Raw genomic sequence first — 18,343 nt, 5'->3', positions numbered from 1 at the left:
TGTTGTTGTTGTTGTTTTTGCTGCCGTTGTTATTCATACATTACAGAATATGCGACGTCATATCGTTGCATATATTATTCTATTTTATTTGTTTATCTTGGATCGGTAGGCTGATTCGAATGTCCAAAGTGTCCGTAGTGTATGAATGGGTGTGTGAATGTGTGTGTGATTGTGCCCTGTGATGTACTGGCACCCTGTCCAGGGTGTACCCTGCCTTGTGCCCGATGCTCCCTGGGATAGGCTCCAGGTTCCCCGTGAGCCTGAAAAGGATAAGCGGTCGAAGATGGATGGATGGATCTTGGATCGTCACATATTCACGTGTCGTTAGGGAAAAGAATGATCATTATTACAATTATTTATTAAATTAAATTAAATTACAATTAATACTTAGGCTATTTAAAAAAATAATAATAATTAAAAAGACATTTTAAAAACTGTAAAAAGATAACGCAAATGGTCCAGATCAGACATCTCTGGAAGGTAACCTAGTTGACTGTTGACATTATTTATCAAGTCATTGTACCCGAGATCCTCAAAATACAATAAGTAGTATATCTCAAAAACTAAATTTGTCATTTTATTGAAGCTGTTTAGGGTGTAATCTGGCAAATTATCTAGATACTCAGAAAAAAATTGTCAGAGTAGATGTCAGACGAAATACTATTGGCGTTAAATATACTACATGAAAAGCCATGACACCCTCCATTTTATTATTTGTTTTTGATGATGAATTGTTTACTCCAAACGTTTTCTTTACACATGCCATGCCTTTATAGGTTAGTACCACACTGCCACATCAGTAGGTGCGAGAAAATACATTTTACTATAAGCCACAAAATGACACGGTAATTTTCATATGCCTGTATATGTGTTGGAATTTTTTTTATATGCCTGTATATGTGTTGGAATTTTTTTTATATGCCTTTATATGTGTTGGAAAAGACATATTTGATGCTATTTCTTTTTTTTACATATAGCCCTGGCATCACTAGAAACAATCTCTTAACCCTGGAATGCATGAACCAAAAAACCTATTGCACAGCATAAAGTGTGTCAAAATGACTCGTATGGTCTTCAATGACTTCAATGGCTTTCTGCAAAAAAACAACAAAAAAAATAGCTGTCTTGTTAATTAAATTTTTTAATGGATGATACACAGATGTTTTAATTTATCCGATATGTTTATTTGTTTACTTCCCTAGTACATATGCAGTACAAAAGATCAAATAAAATGTTAAAATGCAGTTTAACTTTTTCTGAGCTAACTCTGAACAAATTTAGTACTACTGTAATGCATGTTGTAGTCAGAACTTTTTCTCACGTCTTGCAGATAATGTGAGAATGATCTTTGCAGACAGGGACAGAAAATCTCACACAAAAGATTTGCACCTATCTGTCCATAACTGTTGGGCAGAATTTGGATGAATCATTCAATGAGTCAAACAATAATAATTATTATTGTTATTATTATTATTATTGTATGTATGTAATGTACCTGCTAAGAACTAGGGATCTCATGATACCAAAAATCTAGTAGTCGGTAACGATACCACCAAGAGTACACGATACTCGATACCAAAGTCGATACCACGGTGTGGTATAAAAATAAAATAAAAAAAATTAAATTAAAAACTCTCCTGGAGGACATCCTCCTCTGGATATTATTGGCAAAAAGAGAGAGAGAGGGCGGGGAGAGGGCGGGGGGGAGGGGGGGGGGGGGGTTAGTTATCAAACACTGTCTGACAATGACTAATAAAACAGTGCAGGCTACAAGTGCTAAGGTGGACACACGCACACACTCACACACACACACTCCTTATACTCTGAATGCAAGCATTAGTTTAAATTCACTGATATGGTGGCAGGCCAAAAATATTTATTAAAACCATTAACATTTCAATAATTATTAGTGACATTAGGTTACATTTTGCTGACAGGACATCGGCTGAATGGCTATGCATGGTGGCCCATTAGGAGGTAGTTTATAACATTGTAATGCGTTAGCGTTGTTAACAAATAACTGGCTATTGCTAACATTACATGGAGCATAACATTAGCCTGGTTTCACGGCCACAATGCCAGCTGCCTCAAACAAACATAATATAGGGCCCGTCTTTCAGATGCTTCGCCAAATTCCAGCGTTTCCTCGCTTTGTTTGAAATGAACGATAGCATCGGTTGTACACCAGCTTCAGAACATCAGTTATATGTTTGTTGTCATCCGCCTCGAATGCGAAGTATTTCCATATTCGACTCTTACTACCTTTCCTCTCAATGTGCTTGTAGGCGTTTTTCTTCTTCTTTACCACTTGTTGACAGACTAAAACACTTACACATATTTGCTGGCCCCATCAGTTCCGGAAGAATTGTAACACGGTACCTTCATTACTTAAAGGTACCCACGCTGCTGCAGAAAAACAAGTACCATCACGTTTTAAGAATGTTGGTACAGAAGTATCGGTTCATGTGACATCCCTAGTATGTGTACTAGGGATGTCACGTGAACCGATACTTCTGTACCAACAAGGTATATATATATATATATATATATATATATATATATATATATATATATATATATATATATATATATATATATATATATTGTGTGTGTGTGTGTGTGTGTGTATAAAACCATGGCGGTGTTTTACATTCACAAGCAATGTTGAGGTTGGACAAGCAAGCTCTGGCCAGATCTTATATTACATCTTATACATCTTATATTTTAAAAAGAACCCTGGCTATGAAGACTTGTTGGCCTTAACACGCAGTAATTGCCCTCTCCTACAAAAATAAATTGGTTAGAAACACATGGAAAATGTTAATTAGTTTAAAAATCCTTAATATTTAATACATATTTTAACCTACGGAGGCCGCCATTACATGTCGATGGCTTAAAATACTTGCAGTTGAGCAGTAAAAAGAAGCCTGGCTTTGAAGACTTGTTGGCCTTAACACGCAGTAATTGCCCTCTCCTACAAAAATAAATTGGTTAGAAACACATGGAAAATGTTAATTAGTTTAAAAATCCTTAATATTTAATACATATTTTAACCTACGGAGGCCGCCATTACATGTCGATGGCTTAAAATACTTGCAGTTGAGCACTCAAAAGAATTAGGTACTAGCCCCCCAGCTGGAAAAGAATGCCACACTGTGCTGCTTTTAGTTCTAATTTTCTAGTTCTTGTGTGCTGTGATACATGGGATATCTGTAAATATAATCAAACATGTAAGCATCTTGTTAGTGCATTTTTTTTGTATATTCACATAATGTAATGCTCCTGTAAAAGTAGCCTAATACGCTTAGCCAAGGGATACCCAAAGTAAAATTAAAGCTCTTCTTGAACCATTTGGAGTACTTTCACGGTTTTGGTCTCTTTTGAAAGGTGGTCTAATATGTTTACATAATTGGATTGTTCAGAGCTTGTAACAAGTGTAACAAGACAAGTTTTTCTCAGGATTTTATGGATAAGTGGATTACTATGAGGCTTCATATGAAGTGAGTTATCTCCATTTCGTAAGTGTTTTTATATCGGTGGTTTGATAGAGACATTGATTGTAGCTGCTGTTGTGATTGTATCTCAAAACTATTTATATCATTCGAATCACAAGAATCTTAGCTTTCCAAAGATATAAGTACCTTCGTACACACAGAAGCTTGGTAGATAGCATAGATTTGCTCATAACATGGTGACAGCGCACTGGCGGGCTGGCGGAATTTTAACAGGATAAAGTATACGACAGCGAGATGGCTGATAATCTCCAAAATTATTGATATTAGAATACATTTCATCATAAAATGATAGTGTAATCCATATGCTTACCTTGAACAACAAGGTAGGCATAGACGTGTAATGCTGCACAGACACCATTGATTTTGCCCCACTCTCAGCTCCTCACCTCTCTGATCATCTTCATTTTGATGTACATTTTGAGTATTGTCTTCTATATTAGCCTCCTCGCTTATGTTATGCTCAGTTTCAAATTGAAAAGGTTGAAGACATTGAAAAGGTTGTTTATATCACTGTAGGGTCGCTGCAGAATCAAGACCGTTGCAACCATTTGACGTCCTAACCCAGAATGCATTGTTACGTAAACAGCAATGGCAGCCTATGAGTTCAAGGATTTAAAAAAATAAATTAAAATGACATCTAGAGTGTTTTTGTACAACAGATTTATATATATTATATAGCTCACATTAGTTTAATAAACCGGTCAACATTAATTTAATAAACCATACAAGCCTTCATAGTCGGGGTTCCCTTTACGAGTTGCCTAACTAATCAGCTGATGTTGTCAGCCTGAGGACAGTTCTATGCTATGGGGATTAGCAAATCATCTAATGTCATTCTGTTAATATGTATAATGTGGTTCATGGATAGAGCAGAGACAAACACTTTGTGTCAGGATGTGTTGGTTTGATTGGCCAAATCTACAGTTGTATGATTTTTCTATGGACTGCAGCCCACGAGACTAACCATATAACATTGTTTGATTAAAGCCCCATTCTGACAGAACAGACCATAGTTCTTTGAAAAATATGGGTCTGGCCTCTGCAAGTGAAACAAACACAATGGTATTTTCACAAAGTACAGGGGCACTTTTCTTAAAAGTGCAGAACCTTCATGCAAAACCATGAATTTGATAATAAGCCATTGTCATATGAACCAATGAGAAACTTGCATATAAAGTGGCTTTTGCTTAAGACCTCTTATGTGCTGGCCATCACTATGGCCAGACAAGTGAACTGCATGTGTTATTGGTCAGTATGCTCTGCTTTGGAGACCAGAGTGCTGAACTCAGTGTTCCTGCCAAATATATTGACACTGTGATGTATTAACAAACCCATCAAGCTATCTACTCTTGCAGATGAGAATGTGCCCAGGCCAGCCCTGTGTCCAGTGAGGCTTCCAAGCATGTAGAAGGAACAGGTCAAGAGCGTTCTTCCATTAAATGTCAGTTTAAATGATTCTCACTTTTAATGCAGAGCAGTATCACAATGTTGGGTGATTTTTATAATAACAATGAACAGTACAAGAACATTGTGCAATTCTTACTTATCCTCAGTGCAGAACAATAATGCAGAGTTTTGAGCAATTTTTATTGTCAGTTTAGAACTATGTGTGATTCTCATCCTGAATAAATAAAAATATCAGCACTTTAGTGATTCACATTCCCAATAGGGAGTAGTGTCAACATTTCGAGTGATTCATCATCTCAATAAGTTATGGTATTGGCACTTTTTAAGAATGCTGTCTGTTATCTTGCAAGGTGAATCAGGATATGTTATTAACCCTTGTGAAGACTGATGGAGGGCCTCCACTAGTTCCAAAGTTCTGAAGCAAACTGTCACGAACCTCGAATCGGCAAGGAAGCAGGAGCGGGCGGCAGGTGTAGAGCGTGGTATCGGGAAGTTCAAGAAACGTAGTCATAAGACAGGCAAAGGTCAAGCGATCGGACGAACAACACAAACGGGGTCAGGCAGAGAGCGTAGTCGAAACCAGAAACAAGGGTCGAGGATCACGAGAAGACAAACTAATTAGAACGGCTTGGTAACGCAGAGAAACAAGTTGACTGAGAGTATACTTCGCATTGACTCTAGGTGAATGACATCCCTAAGTACTAGCGGTGAGAGTGTGTGTGTGTGATTGGTGCCAGGTGTGTCTGATCAGAACTCCGGGGATGGTGAGCGCATGCGTGCATGAGAAGTGAGTGTTGCATCTTGGGAAATTGAGTTCTGATCTGACTGAGCTGTGACAGAACCCCCCCCCAAAGGGCTCACTCCGGGAGCCGAGTTCTTTCTTGGCCTCCCCCACACACACTACATTCAAACCATTGGTCAACGGCAGGAGCTGCGGTGGGAGTCACGTTCCATGGGAACAGTGGAGGTTGGTAACCTAGTACACACTGGAAAGGAGTGAGATTGGTAGCCGAATGACATAGTGAATTTTGGGCGTACCCGGCCCATGGCAGAAACTTGCTCCAATCCTCGGGGTTATTGGCACAGAAGGTACGGAGGAATCGCCCTAATTCCTGATTGATTCGTTCAACTTGTCCGTTGGCTTGTGGGTGATATCCGGAGGTGAGATTCACTGTTACTCCCATCTTAGTCATGAAGCTGGACCATACTCTAGAAGTAAACTGCGGGCCCCTGTCACAGATAATCTCCTCCGGAAAGCCGAAATATCTAAAAACATGCTGGAATAGAAGTTCAGCTGTCACAAAGGCGGTGGGGAAAGCGGGTAATGGAATAAAACGTACAGATTTGGAAAAACGGTCCACTGTGACTAGAACTGTGGTATTTCCTTGGGATCTTGGTAAATCCGTTACGAAGTCAACTGATATGTGTGACCATGGGCGTTCGGGTATGGGTAAGGGCTTGAGCCTCCCAGCTGGGAGGGTCCGAGCTACCTTATTCTGTGCGCAAGATGAACAGGATGCCACCACCTAGTGTATATCTCCCTCCATATTGGACCACCAGTACTTCTCTTTTAGGAGATGGTGTGTGCGCTGTGCCCCTGGATGCCCTGTACCGAGTACCGTGTGCGCCCAGATGATGAGTTCTTGACGGTACTCTTCGGGTACAAAAAGTTTGTTCGGGGGACATATTACGGGTATTTGCGACTGGGGAATCTCCTCTAGTTCCTTGTCCAGATCCCACTCTAACACATTGATGATACATGAAGGATGGATGATATACTCCTCGTGCTCGTTGACACGTTCTGTGTGGTCGAGACGAGACAGGGCATCAGCTTTTATGTTCTTGGACCCTGGTTTGTATGATAACGTGAAGTGAAACCTGGTGAAGAACAGGGCCCATCAGGCCTGGCGGGGTGTGAGTCTCTTTGCAGTGCGAAGGTACTCCAGGTTCTTATGGTCTGTGAAGATGACAAAGGGATGTGTAGCCCCCTCTAACCAGTGTCTCCACTCCTCCAGCGCTAACTTGACTGCCAAGAGTTCACGATTTCCCACATCGTAGTTTCTCTCAGCGGGGGAAAGCTTTCGCGAGAAGAATGCCACCGGATGGAGCTTTGGCCTCTCTCGCTGGGAGAGAGAGGCTCCTACCCCGGTCTCTGACGTGTCCACCTCCACTATAAACGGTCTGGATGGCTCCGCATGTTTGATGATGGGTGCGGTAGTGAAGGCTTTCTTGAGCTTGTCCAAGGCGGATATCATGACAGGTGTTTGGGTTTCCCCTTTAGCGGGGACGTGAGGGGGTTGGCGATGGCACGGAAATTTCTAATAAACAAACTTCTGTAGAAGTTTGCAAACCCCAGAAACCTCTGTAGTTCCTTGATCGTCGTGGGTGTGGGCCAGTTTACTACTGCCTGACCTTTTCTTGGTCCATGGAGATCCCCTCGGGGCTGATGATGTATCCCAGAAACGCAATGGTGGTTCTATGAAATTCGCATTTCTCAGCTTTAACATATAACTGATGATGGAGCAGTCGTTTTAGAACTTGGCTGTGACACAAACCAACATAGTGGTCCTCCACTCAGTCATAGAAGCGGGGTTACACATGTACTCTTACGTTTTATGCTGATGAAATTGTTACGTAAAATGCATCATGTTCCACTCACTAAACCTGAAAACTGTTGGTGCAATTGTTAGCAATTATTTGTATGAATCAAGGTTCAACTCCCATTTGTGCATCAAATCAAATGACAAAAACACAAGGTGAATTATATATATATATTTGTCTGAAATGTATTGCTCATATTACAGCATAACACAGATTAATACAGTACAGGCTTTTATGAGAATTTTAACCAATTTCTTAAATCTCATGGGTAAAATGATTTATTATAATCTTCATAACGTGCATTTTTCAGTGTAAATTTTTTAAATTTACAGCACACAAAAGTAGCATGCTACTCACTCAGTAACATAATACTTTATTGATTTTTGTCTTGCAAGTCTATATTTGTTTGTGTGTGCCTATGTGGGAGGTTGTGTGTGAGTAAGGTGTTAGAAGAGAACAGTGGACACTGGGAAAGTGTTGAAAATGTCACAAACTTTTAAAACATTCAAAACATTACCTTACTAGTCATAAATGTTTTTATTTTTACATGCTGAGAAAAATAAATAGCACCTAATTTGATCATAAACTCGTCATGAAAAACAGTTGCTGTTTTTGCTTGTTTGTTATCTTTGTGCATTATTGCCAAGTATTTGTAGAGGGGGTGGATACAAGTGCAGCTTGAGTTTATTAATTAACAAAACATGAACAATACAGAAAAAGTAAACCTAGGAAACCTAAACACAAACTATGATCTCAAGAACATACATAGTGCTTAGCGGGTACGACTTGACAACAAACGGCAATGAAAGACAAAAGCTAGACTATAAGTGCTGTGCAAGCCGTGACTTAAATACTAGTGCTTTTTAAACTAAAGCATGAATCAGGTGCAACCAGTCATGTGATGTGAGTGTGCCGCAATCCAGTGAGGTGAAGTGGCTGATGGGAAACATAGTCATGTGCCTTATTCAGCATAACCATGACAATTTAATAATTGTCATAGTTATGCTGAATAAGGCACATGACTATGTTTAATTATTGATTTGTTGTCTTTATACTTCAGCATATAAGTAAATATTTATAGTTATAGTAATCATTGTTAACAATGAATATTAAATAATTAACATATTGATAGACGTTGATCAATAAATTAATGATAATGCTTTCTTCTAAAAGGGTAAAAGTTAGCTAGACTGATAATATTTTGATATAGTAAGCATTAGAACAAAAAAGATGGCAGCTGGTCTTTCTTTCTTTGTCTGTGCTTCTCTCCTCCAGTGTTGATGCACTTACAGTTCCCATCCCCCAACCTCCATCTACTGTACACTCTCTGCGCCCATCTTTCTCCTGCTCACTCTCTTTGTCCACATCCTATCTTATTTTCCCTTGGCTTGGCTTGTCCCATTTCCCTTTTTCCTCTGTCTTCTTCATGTGAGGTGGTTTATCTCTGTTTGCATTTTAAATTGTCATCTTATTCTCTCGTTAGTTTGAACAGCAATTATTATATTAAGGTGAGAAGAAAATGTTCATCAAAATATTGTATGTAGAAAATGAAATATGGCATGCCAAATTTTGTGACAGGGTTCATTTATGGATTTTCCTTTCAATTGAATGGAATAGTTTAGCATATATGTGCCTTACCAATTTTCATAGACTGATTTATCATTCTCTATTTTCTGCGTTACTGTATAAAACTAAATGAATAAAAAATGTATACAAACTGGGGTTAAAAATTGTAAACCGAATGTACTACTGTCACCATATCTTAAAATAAATAAATACATTTATAAATTCTTCCAAAAATTTCATACATTTGAAAAGATGGAATAAATAAAGTCTCTGACCCAAGGAAAATTATCAGCTGAAAAATAATGAGCTCTGTAGCAGCACCTAAGGTGTCATTTTAATCAGCAATAGAGCTCCAAAGTCAACTAAAATTCCTGAATTATGTGGCCTCTCTCTCGGGCACTGTAGATTTTAGTGGCATTGGGCTGGTGGAAAGTTACTGAAGAGATCTTTTTAACTGTTATAAAGTGGTTGTGTAACCATATAAACTATAATGCACGTTATTGTGTTCCAGAGCTATTGGCCACCTCACAAGTGCATTCCTGATTCCTGGTAATCTCACAGGTTCTCTACAGCTGCGTTTACATGGACAACAATAAACCACTCTTAACCCGATTAAGACCATACTTTGATTAAGAAACTACCATGTAAACAGCAATTTTTACTTACCTTAATCACCGCATTTTGCGACAGGACATGATCACACATGGCAATTTTACGTTTTACGGCGAACAAGAGAGTTCGGCTGTGTCCTAAACTGCATACTTGCCTACTATAGGCCTGTAGTGGGGAAAAATACATGTATCTCTGCTACTATATAGACAGTAAGTACGCGGTTTGGGACGCACACCACGGCTTCAAGAAGTTGTCTATTAGCACGTATAGCATGAAAAATAATTAACTGCACTTAAAGCGTTCGTAAAAAAAAATGTAATAAAAACACCCAAAACTGTATACGGTACTATAATGAAGACGAACTGTATGTTGATACGTGAAATTCTGGAGGGACGTCGTACGGCGTGCCGCGGTGACGTAATGACATGTGCCGTTAATCTAATTATGTTCTATAACATGTAAAACGGGTACATGAAAGGAGTATTCTAAAAGTGACTCATGTAAACACCTTAATCACATTATTATCTTAATCAGAGTAAGGCATATATAAGAATAAGACAATATTCTGAAAGGTGTTTTACATAAGTTGCCTTTGGAATATTCCTTTCATGTCCCTGTTTTACACGTCGTCTGACGTTCCCTCCAGAATTTTACATATGAACATACAGTTCATCTTTGTTATGGCATCATATACAGTTTGGACTGTTTCATTTATAATTTTACAAAAGCTTTCAGTGCAGTTAATTATTTTTCATGCTATACATGCAAATAGACGACTGCTTGAAGCCATGGGCTGCGTCTGAAACCGCATACTTGCCTACATGTCTTTTGCCTACTATATAGTAGGTAAGTATGCGGTTTCGGACACAGCCATGCTCTCTTGTTTTCCCGTCAAACGGTTGAGCACTGCCGTGTGTGTACGTGTCCTGTCACAAAATGCGGTGAAAACTCCCAAACGACATTAACAGTGTGATTAAGGTGTGTACATGTCTATAATGCACTTCGATAATGCGACTAACATAGAAATACCCCTGTCTTAATTTGATTTGTGTTTACTTCGAGTATGACTTTAGTCAGATTAAGGTTCAGAAATCACTGTTTACATGGTAGATTTGTAATCAAGAGTATTGTCTTAATCTGGTTAATATCGGAATATTGTAGTCGATGTGAACGTACTGTATGAAAGACAGCAATGGGTTGTGGAGATTGGATATATATATATATATATATACACAATATCTCACAAAAGTGAGTGCACCCCTCACATTTTTGTAAATATTTGATTATAACTTTTCATGTGACAACACTATAGAAATGACACTTTGCTACAATATAAAGTAGTGAGTGCAGAGCTTGTATAACAGTGTAAATTTACTGTCCCCTCAAAATAACTCAACACACAGCCATTAATGTCTAAACCGCTGGCAACAAAAGTGAGTACACCCCTAAGTGAAAATGTCCAAATTGGGCCCAATTAGCCATTTTCCCTCCCCGGTGTCATGTGACTTGTTAGTGTTACAAGGTCTCGGGTGTGAATGGGGAGCAGGTGTGTTAAATTTGGTGTCATCGCTCTCACACTCCCTCATACAGATCACTGGAAGTTCAACATGACACCTTATGGCAAAGAACTCTTTGAGGATCTGAAAAAAAATGTTGTTGCTCTACATAAAGATGGCCTAGGCTATAAGAAGATTGCCAAGACCCTGACACTGAGCTGCAGTACAGTGGCCAAGATCATACAGCGGTTTAACAGGACAGGTTCCACTCAGAACAGGCCTCTCCATGGTCGACCAAAGAAGTTCAGTACACGTGCTCAGCATCATATCCAGAGGTTGTCTTTGGGAAATAGACGTATGAGTGCTGCCAGCATTGCTGCAGAGCTTGAAGGGGTGGGGTCAACCTGTCAGTGCTCAGACCATACGCCGCACACTGCATCAAATTGGTCTGCATGGCTGTCGTCCCAGAAGGAAGCCTCTTCTAAAGATGATGCACAAGAAAGCCCGCAAACAGTTTGCTGAAGACAAACAGATTAAGGACATGGATTACTGGAACCATATCCTGTGGTCTGATGAGAGTAAGATAAACTTATTTTGTTCACATGGTGTCAAGTGTGTGTGGCGGCAACCAGGTGATGAGTACAAAGACAAGTGTGTCTTGCCTACAGTCAAGCATGGTGGTGGGAGTGTCATGGTCTGGGGCTGCATGAGTGCTGCCGGCACTGGTGAGCTACAGTACATTGAGGGAATCATGAATGCCAACATATACTGTGGCATACTGAAGCAGAGCATGACCAGTATGCAGTATTCCAGCATGATAACGACCCTAAACACACCTCCAAGATGACCACTGCCTTGCTAAAGAAGCTGAGGTTGAAGGTGATGGACTGGCCAAGCATGTCTCTAAACCCTACTGAGCTTCTGTGGGACATCCTCAAATGGAGGGTGGAAGAGCACAAGTTCTCTAACATCCACCAGCTCCATGATGTCGTCATGGAGGAGTGGAAGAGGACTCCAGTGGAAACCTGTGAAGCTCTGGTGAACTCCATGCCCAAGAGGATTAAGGCAGTGCTGGAAAATAATGGTGGCCACACAAAATATTGACAATTTGGGCCCAAATTGGACATTGTCACTTAGGGCTGTACTCACTTTTGTTGCCAGTGGCTTAGACATTAATGGCTGTGTGTTTTGTTATTTTGAGGGGACAGTAAATTTACTCTGTTACACAAGCTGTACACTCACTACTTTACATTGTAGCAAAGTGTCATTTCTTCAGTGTTTCACATGAAAAGATATAATCAAATATTTACAAAAATGTGAGGAGCGTACTCACTTTTGTGAGATACTGTGTGTGTGTGTGTGTGTGTGTAATATATATATAAATATATATACACACACACATATACATATGAGCAGTATTTACAGCAGGCAACAGTGTACAGTCCCACTATACAAGTAGCCCATGTAAATATCGCATATGTACAATACTATATGCAAATTGCAGCTGTACGGTATGATCAGTGTAGACATATAACAAAAGCTTTGAAGCAGTGATGTGATGTGTGAGCAGTGCAAAAAGTACAGTATGGCACCTTATTACAACAGTGTAGCAGCATATTTGTAGTGTAGTCAAAAGTAAAGTCAAGGGAGGGTGTGGCTAGGTGTTGTACAGTCTGATGGCTGTCGGGAAAAGGAACATCTGAAGCGTTCCGTCTTGCACCTGGCGGAGATGAGTCTATGGCTGAAGGTGCTCTCCACCTGCCACAGCTCAGCATACAGTGGATGAAGAGGATTTCCCAGAATGGACCTGATTTTGTTTTTATTCTCTTCTCGACCACTGTCTCCAGATTGTCCAGCTTGTGAACAACAACAGAGATGGACTGCTTCACCAACTTGTTGAGTCTGTCAGCCTCCCCAGCCTTAATTCCACCTCCCCAGCACGTCACAGCAAATAACAGGACACTGGCTACTGCAGACTGATAGAACATTTGCAGTAGCTTGCTGCTCACGTCAAATGACCTGAGCCTCCTTAGAAAGAGCAGTCTGCTCTGTCCCTTCTGGTAGAGACCTTCGGTGTTTTCTGACCAGTCCAGCTTGCTGTTGATGTGCACTCCCAGGAACTTGTACGAGTCCACCATCTCTATTTTCTCCCCCTGGATGGTAATAGGTGTTGGGGGCTTTCTGTTTTGGCGGAAGTCCACTATCAGTTCTTTGGTCTTGCCGATGTTGAGCTGAAGGTGGTTATCCTCATACCATCTGACAAAGCTCTCCACTACGCCTCTGTACTCCTCCTCCTTATCTTCACTGATGCAGCCCATGATGGAGGAGTCATCAGAGAATCTCTGGAGGTGGCACGTTCCAGAGTTGAAGCTAAAGTCAGAGGTGTATATGGTAAATAGAAAGGGTGAAAGCACAGTTCCTTGAGGTGCACCGGTGTTGTACATCACCACATCTGACAGGCTGCCCTGCAGTCGGACATACTGTGGTCTGCTGGTGAGATATTTCATGATCCAGGGCACCATGTCATGGTCTACCCGCATGTCTCAGAGCTTTTCTGCAAGCAGAGGCGGCCGGATGGTGTTAAATGTAATAAAAAAATCGAAACACATGATTTTCAGTGTGCTTCCTGGCCACTCCAGGTGTGAGTAAGCCCTGTGCATTAGGACAATTCCTGTATTGTCCTCATCATCAGGAGTGTGTGAATGTCCATTTGAGCTCTCTGGGGTGGGGGGTGTCAAACCTGTTGAAAAACCGGTTTAGCTCATTTGCATGTTCCAGTCTGCCCATTTTGTCAATTTTGTCATTTTGTCATTTTGTGAAGCTTGTCAATTTGGGTGGGCCTGTGCCCATGATGGCCTCAGATTCCTGTTCTTGGCTGACAGGGGCAGGAACACAATGAGATCTTCTGCTGTTGTAGCCCATCCAGAATGCTGAGATGCTTTTCTGCTCACCACAGTTGTAAAGAGATTATTTGAGTTACTAAATCATTCCTGGCAGCTTGAAACAATCTGGCCATTTTCCTCTAACCTCTCATCAATAAGGTGTTTCCACACATAGAGCTATTGCTCACTAATGTTTTGTTTTCTTTTTTGCACTATTCTGTGTTAATTATAGAGACTTTTGTATGTGAAATTCCCAGGAGATCAGCAGTTAGATACTCAAAACCAGCCCTTCTCGTACCAACATCCATGCTATGATCAAAGTCACAGAGATCACACATCATGTTTGATGTGGGCATTAACTGATCTCTTGAGCTGTATCTGCATGATTTTTTGCATTGCGCTGTTGCCACATAATTAACTGATTAGATAACTGCATGAATGTGCAGGTGTACATGTGTTCCTAATAAAGTGGACAGTGAGTGTATAAGAATAATAATACCACTCATTACAAATCCTTAGCCATCTCAGGATGATCAAATCTGTGTCAAGTATTAGTAATACAGAATAACGATTTTGCATTGTTGTAAAGTGCTTTCCCAGTAAAGTTATACTCAAAGGAACAACAACTCCTCCCCTTAGATTCAGAGTGAAAGATTTATGATAGTACACCAGGAATGCTGACCATGTGCTAGCTTTGCTACAGGGTAGCTTTCAATCTTCTATCAATTCTGCCACTGAAATTCTGCAAATGATACATTCATGTGAAAAAAAAACCTATCGTCAGCTAGGAGCATAACCATAAAGCCATGCAAGACCCTAAAAAATGAGGGCCTTGCCTTTCACTCTGCACATCTCAGTGAAGAGAGATGAAAGCCAAGTTGAGTGAATTTTGATATAGTGGCGACTAGAAGGCAGGAGACATCTATATTAACTTATGCTTCTTTATTAAGTTAAGACTTTCCTTTTTATGCTAAAAAATATAAGGAGGTTTGAGCATAAGCAGATCACAATATACATTAATAAAATTTAACATAAGGTGCACTCTGCAATAGATTCATATATAATATTATATATAATATTAACAACAGAAATTTTAGCACCCTATTAAAAGCATGTAGTTTTTTTTTGTTGGTTTTTTTATTTTATTTTTTATTTTTTTTACTATTTTCTTTTCTCAGCACTGACCATTTATTGGCCTTGATTGTATATTATTTAGACATGATTTAGGGGTTTTGTGAAGTTTTAATTATTGTGTGTAATGTTCATTGATTTTTATCATGTATCTCTTCTTTGTATATGTCTGCTCAGACATGGTTGAAGAACTACGGCTACTTACTCCCGCATGACATCCGGACATCAGACCTGCGTTCGGAGAAAGCCATGCAATCAGCAGTTGCTGCTATGCAGCGGTTCTATGGCATCCCGGTGACTGGAGTACTTGACCAAACAACCATAGAGTGAGTACTTGCACATATAAACATGCACAAGTATTTTTTAAGGTAATTTCATACTGGCAGGCCATAAATCACTCTTGGTTCTGCTTGCCTCTGTCCTTGTCCTTTTGTGCAAAATGTCATCATTTTCACGTTCTGCACATGCACACGTACATGCACGTTTTCTTAATGGCAGGTAGAAAATATCTGGAATGGCTATTACTTGTCCATCCCCTGTCAAATATAAAACAATTACCATGAAGTATTATTTCAACTATATACTGTATGCATATTGTCAAAGCCAGTTGGGCTTTAACCACATACACCAATCAGACATAACATTAAAAATACCTGCCTAAGATTGTGTAGGTCCCACTTGTGTCACCAAAACAGCTCTGACCCATTGAGCCATGGACTCCACAAGACCTCTCAAGGTGTGCTGTGGTATCTTGCACCAACTTACCAGCAGATCCTTTAAGACCTCTAAGTTGCAAGGCACCTCCATGGATTGGAATTGTTTGTCCAGCACATCCCACAGATGCTCGATCAGATTGAGATCTGGGGAATTTGGAGTTCAAGTCAACACCTTAAACTCTATGTCATGTTCCTCAAACCATTTCTGAACATTTTTTGCAGTGTGGCAGCATTTCAGCATTTTTCTGCATTCAGCATATTTCAGCATTATCCTGCTGAAATAGGCCATTGCCTTTAGGGAATACCTTTGCCATGAAGGGGTGTACTTGGTCTGCAACAATGTTTAGGCAGGTGGTATGTCAAAGTAACATCCACATGAATACCAGGACCCAAGTTTTCCCAGCAGAACATTGCTCAGAGTATCACACTGCCTCTGCTGGCTTGTTCCAATAATGCATCCTGATGCCATCTCTTCCCCAGGTAAGCTGTACCTGTTGTAGGTGTTTTCGGCGGTGGGCAAGGGTCAGCATGGGCACTCTGACCAGTCTGTGGCTATGCAGCCCCATATGTAGCAAGCTGCGATGCGCTGTGTGTCCGTACACCTATCTGCCAAAGCCAGCATTAACTTTTTCAGCACATTGTGCATAGCCAGTACAATAATTTGGAATGTCCTGAAAAAGAATGAAACCACTGGTATACTGAGCAACAGACACTGAATGGGTTGGTCAAGGAAAACAATAGCTGATGACAGAAACATTGTGAGAGTTGTGAAGAAAAACCCCCAAAAACAAAATTATTTAATTAACGTGTAATTAATCCAGATGTATATTTGGATTCTAAATGAGCAAGCCAGAGGTGACAGTGGCAAGGAAAAACTCCCTTAGATGACAGGGTGACACCAGATAGGTGAAACATATACATTATCTTTATCTATACAGTTGAGTTACATGTCTCTATTGAGAAGTTAATATCAAAAAAGTGGCCACCACATAAAAAATACAATCAAAAAAAATATTGTACTTGGTCATTTATTTATTGAGGAAATTTATCCAATATTACATATCTGTGAGTGGCAAAAGTATGTGAACCTTTGCTTTCAGTATCTGGTGTGACCCCTTTGTGCAGCAATAATCACAACTAAACATTTCCAGTAACTGTTGATCAGTCTTTTAGCCCATTCCTCAGTTCAGAACAGCTTCAACTCTAGGATTTTGGTGGGTTTCCTCACATGAACTGATTGCCTCAGGTTTTTCCACAACATTTATTTTGGTTTATGGTCAGGACCTTGACTTGGCCATTCTAAAACATTAACTTTATTCTTCTTTAACTATTCTTTGGTAGAATAACTTGTGTGCTTAGGGTAGTTGACTTGCTGCATGACCCACTTAATGTTAAGATTCAATTCATGGACAGATGTCCTGACATTTTCCTTTAGAATTCACTGGTATAATTCAGAATTCATTGTTCCATTAATGATGGCAAGCCGTCCTGGCCCAGATGCAGCAAAACAGGCCTAAACCATGATACTACCACCGCCAGGTTTCACACATGGGATATGGTTCACGTTGTGTTAGCTGTACGCTGTGGGAAGCACCCTCGCGTGTGACCAGTATCTGAAGCTTGTGTAACATCATGCCTATTTATAAGCCTGCCATGATCAGGTGATGTGGCAATTAAGTGCGTCGCGTGATATGTAAACAACACCTGTGAACCGCGCCATCAGCCTTATTATCTTCAGCGAGGCTGCATGTCGGTCGTTTGTGTAATGCTTGCAAAAAGACTCTTCGTTTCCTTTTCCGAAAAAAAAGAAAAATCTCTTTTCTTTTCTGTCCCTTTAAAAAAAAGGGGGGGGAGAAAAGTATGAGTGAGAGAGTTCGGGAAGTGTGTTATGCCTTGCTCCCGTTTCATCACGGGGAGGACTGCACACTTTCTGTGTGAAGTGTCTAGGTTCGGAGCACGCCATGGCAGCCCTCGAGAGGTCTGACTGTGCGCTTTGTGAAGCAGCTCCGCACGTAACTCGCTCTCTTCTTGGAAGCCGAAGCGAGTTGGGTTTCAGAGCCTCGCTGATCTGGGCCGGCCTCTGCCGCGCAGCTAGTCGTCTCAGGTCCGGGGAATCTCGTATGGATCTGGAAGAGGAGCGGGAGATGAGCACTGCTCTATCACTTGCTCTGTCTTCCGGGTCCGGCTCTCCACTGGATTTTGGAGCTCGCTTCCCGACTCCTCCTTCCACTATGGAAAGATAAAAAATTAAAAAAACACACACACACAAAAATAAAATAATAAAAATTCCTCTCTGACCTAGCCGAACCAGAAGGGTCTGTTTAAAACTGAGAGCTGCTTGAAGTGACTACTAAGGCTGGATGACCTTTTTTCTCCCCAGTGAAAATAAATCCCTCACACTGCAGAAAGCTCCCCTT

General features: G+C 40.4%; 1 protein-coding gene across 1 annotated transcript in view; it reads left to right on the top strand.

The window, feature by feature from the left end:
* The window catches only part of mmp24 (matrix metallopeptidase 24), a 75,394-nt gene that overhangs the window by 1,152 nt on the left and 55,899 nt on the right, over nt 1–18,343 (top strand). Inside the window, exon 2 of the mRNA XM_017479507.3 lies at nt 15,388–15,536. Coding sequence (XP_017334996.1) covers nt 15,388–15,536 — 149 coding nt within the window. The remainder of the gene's footprint in view (nt 1–15,387; nt 15,537–18,343) is intronic.

The sequence above is a fragment of the Ictalurus punctatus genome, chromosome 11 (genome assembly GCF_001660625.3).
Source record: "Ictalurus punctatus breed USDA103 chromosome 11, Coco_2.0, whole genome shotgun sequence".
NCBI classification, from domain to species: domain Eukaryota; kingdom Metazoa; phylum Chordata; class Actinopteri; order Siluriformes; family Ictaluridae; genus Ictalurus; species Ictalurus punctatus.
This window is presented reverse-complemented; position numbering and strand designations above follow the sequence as displayed.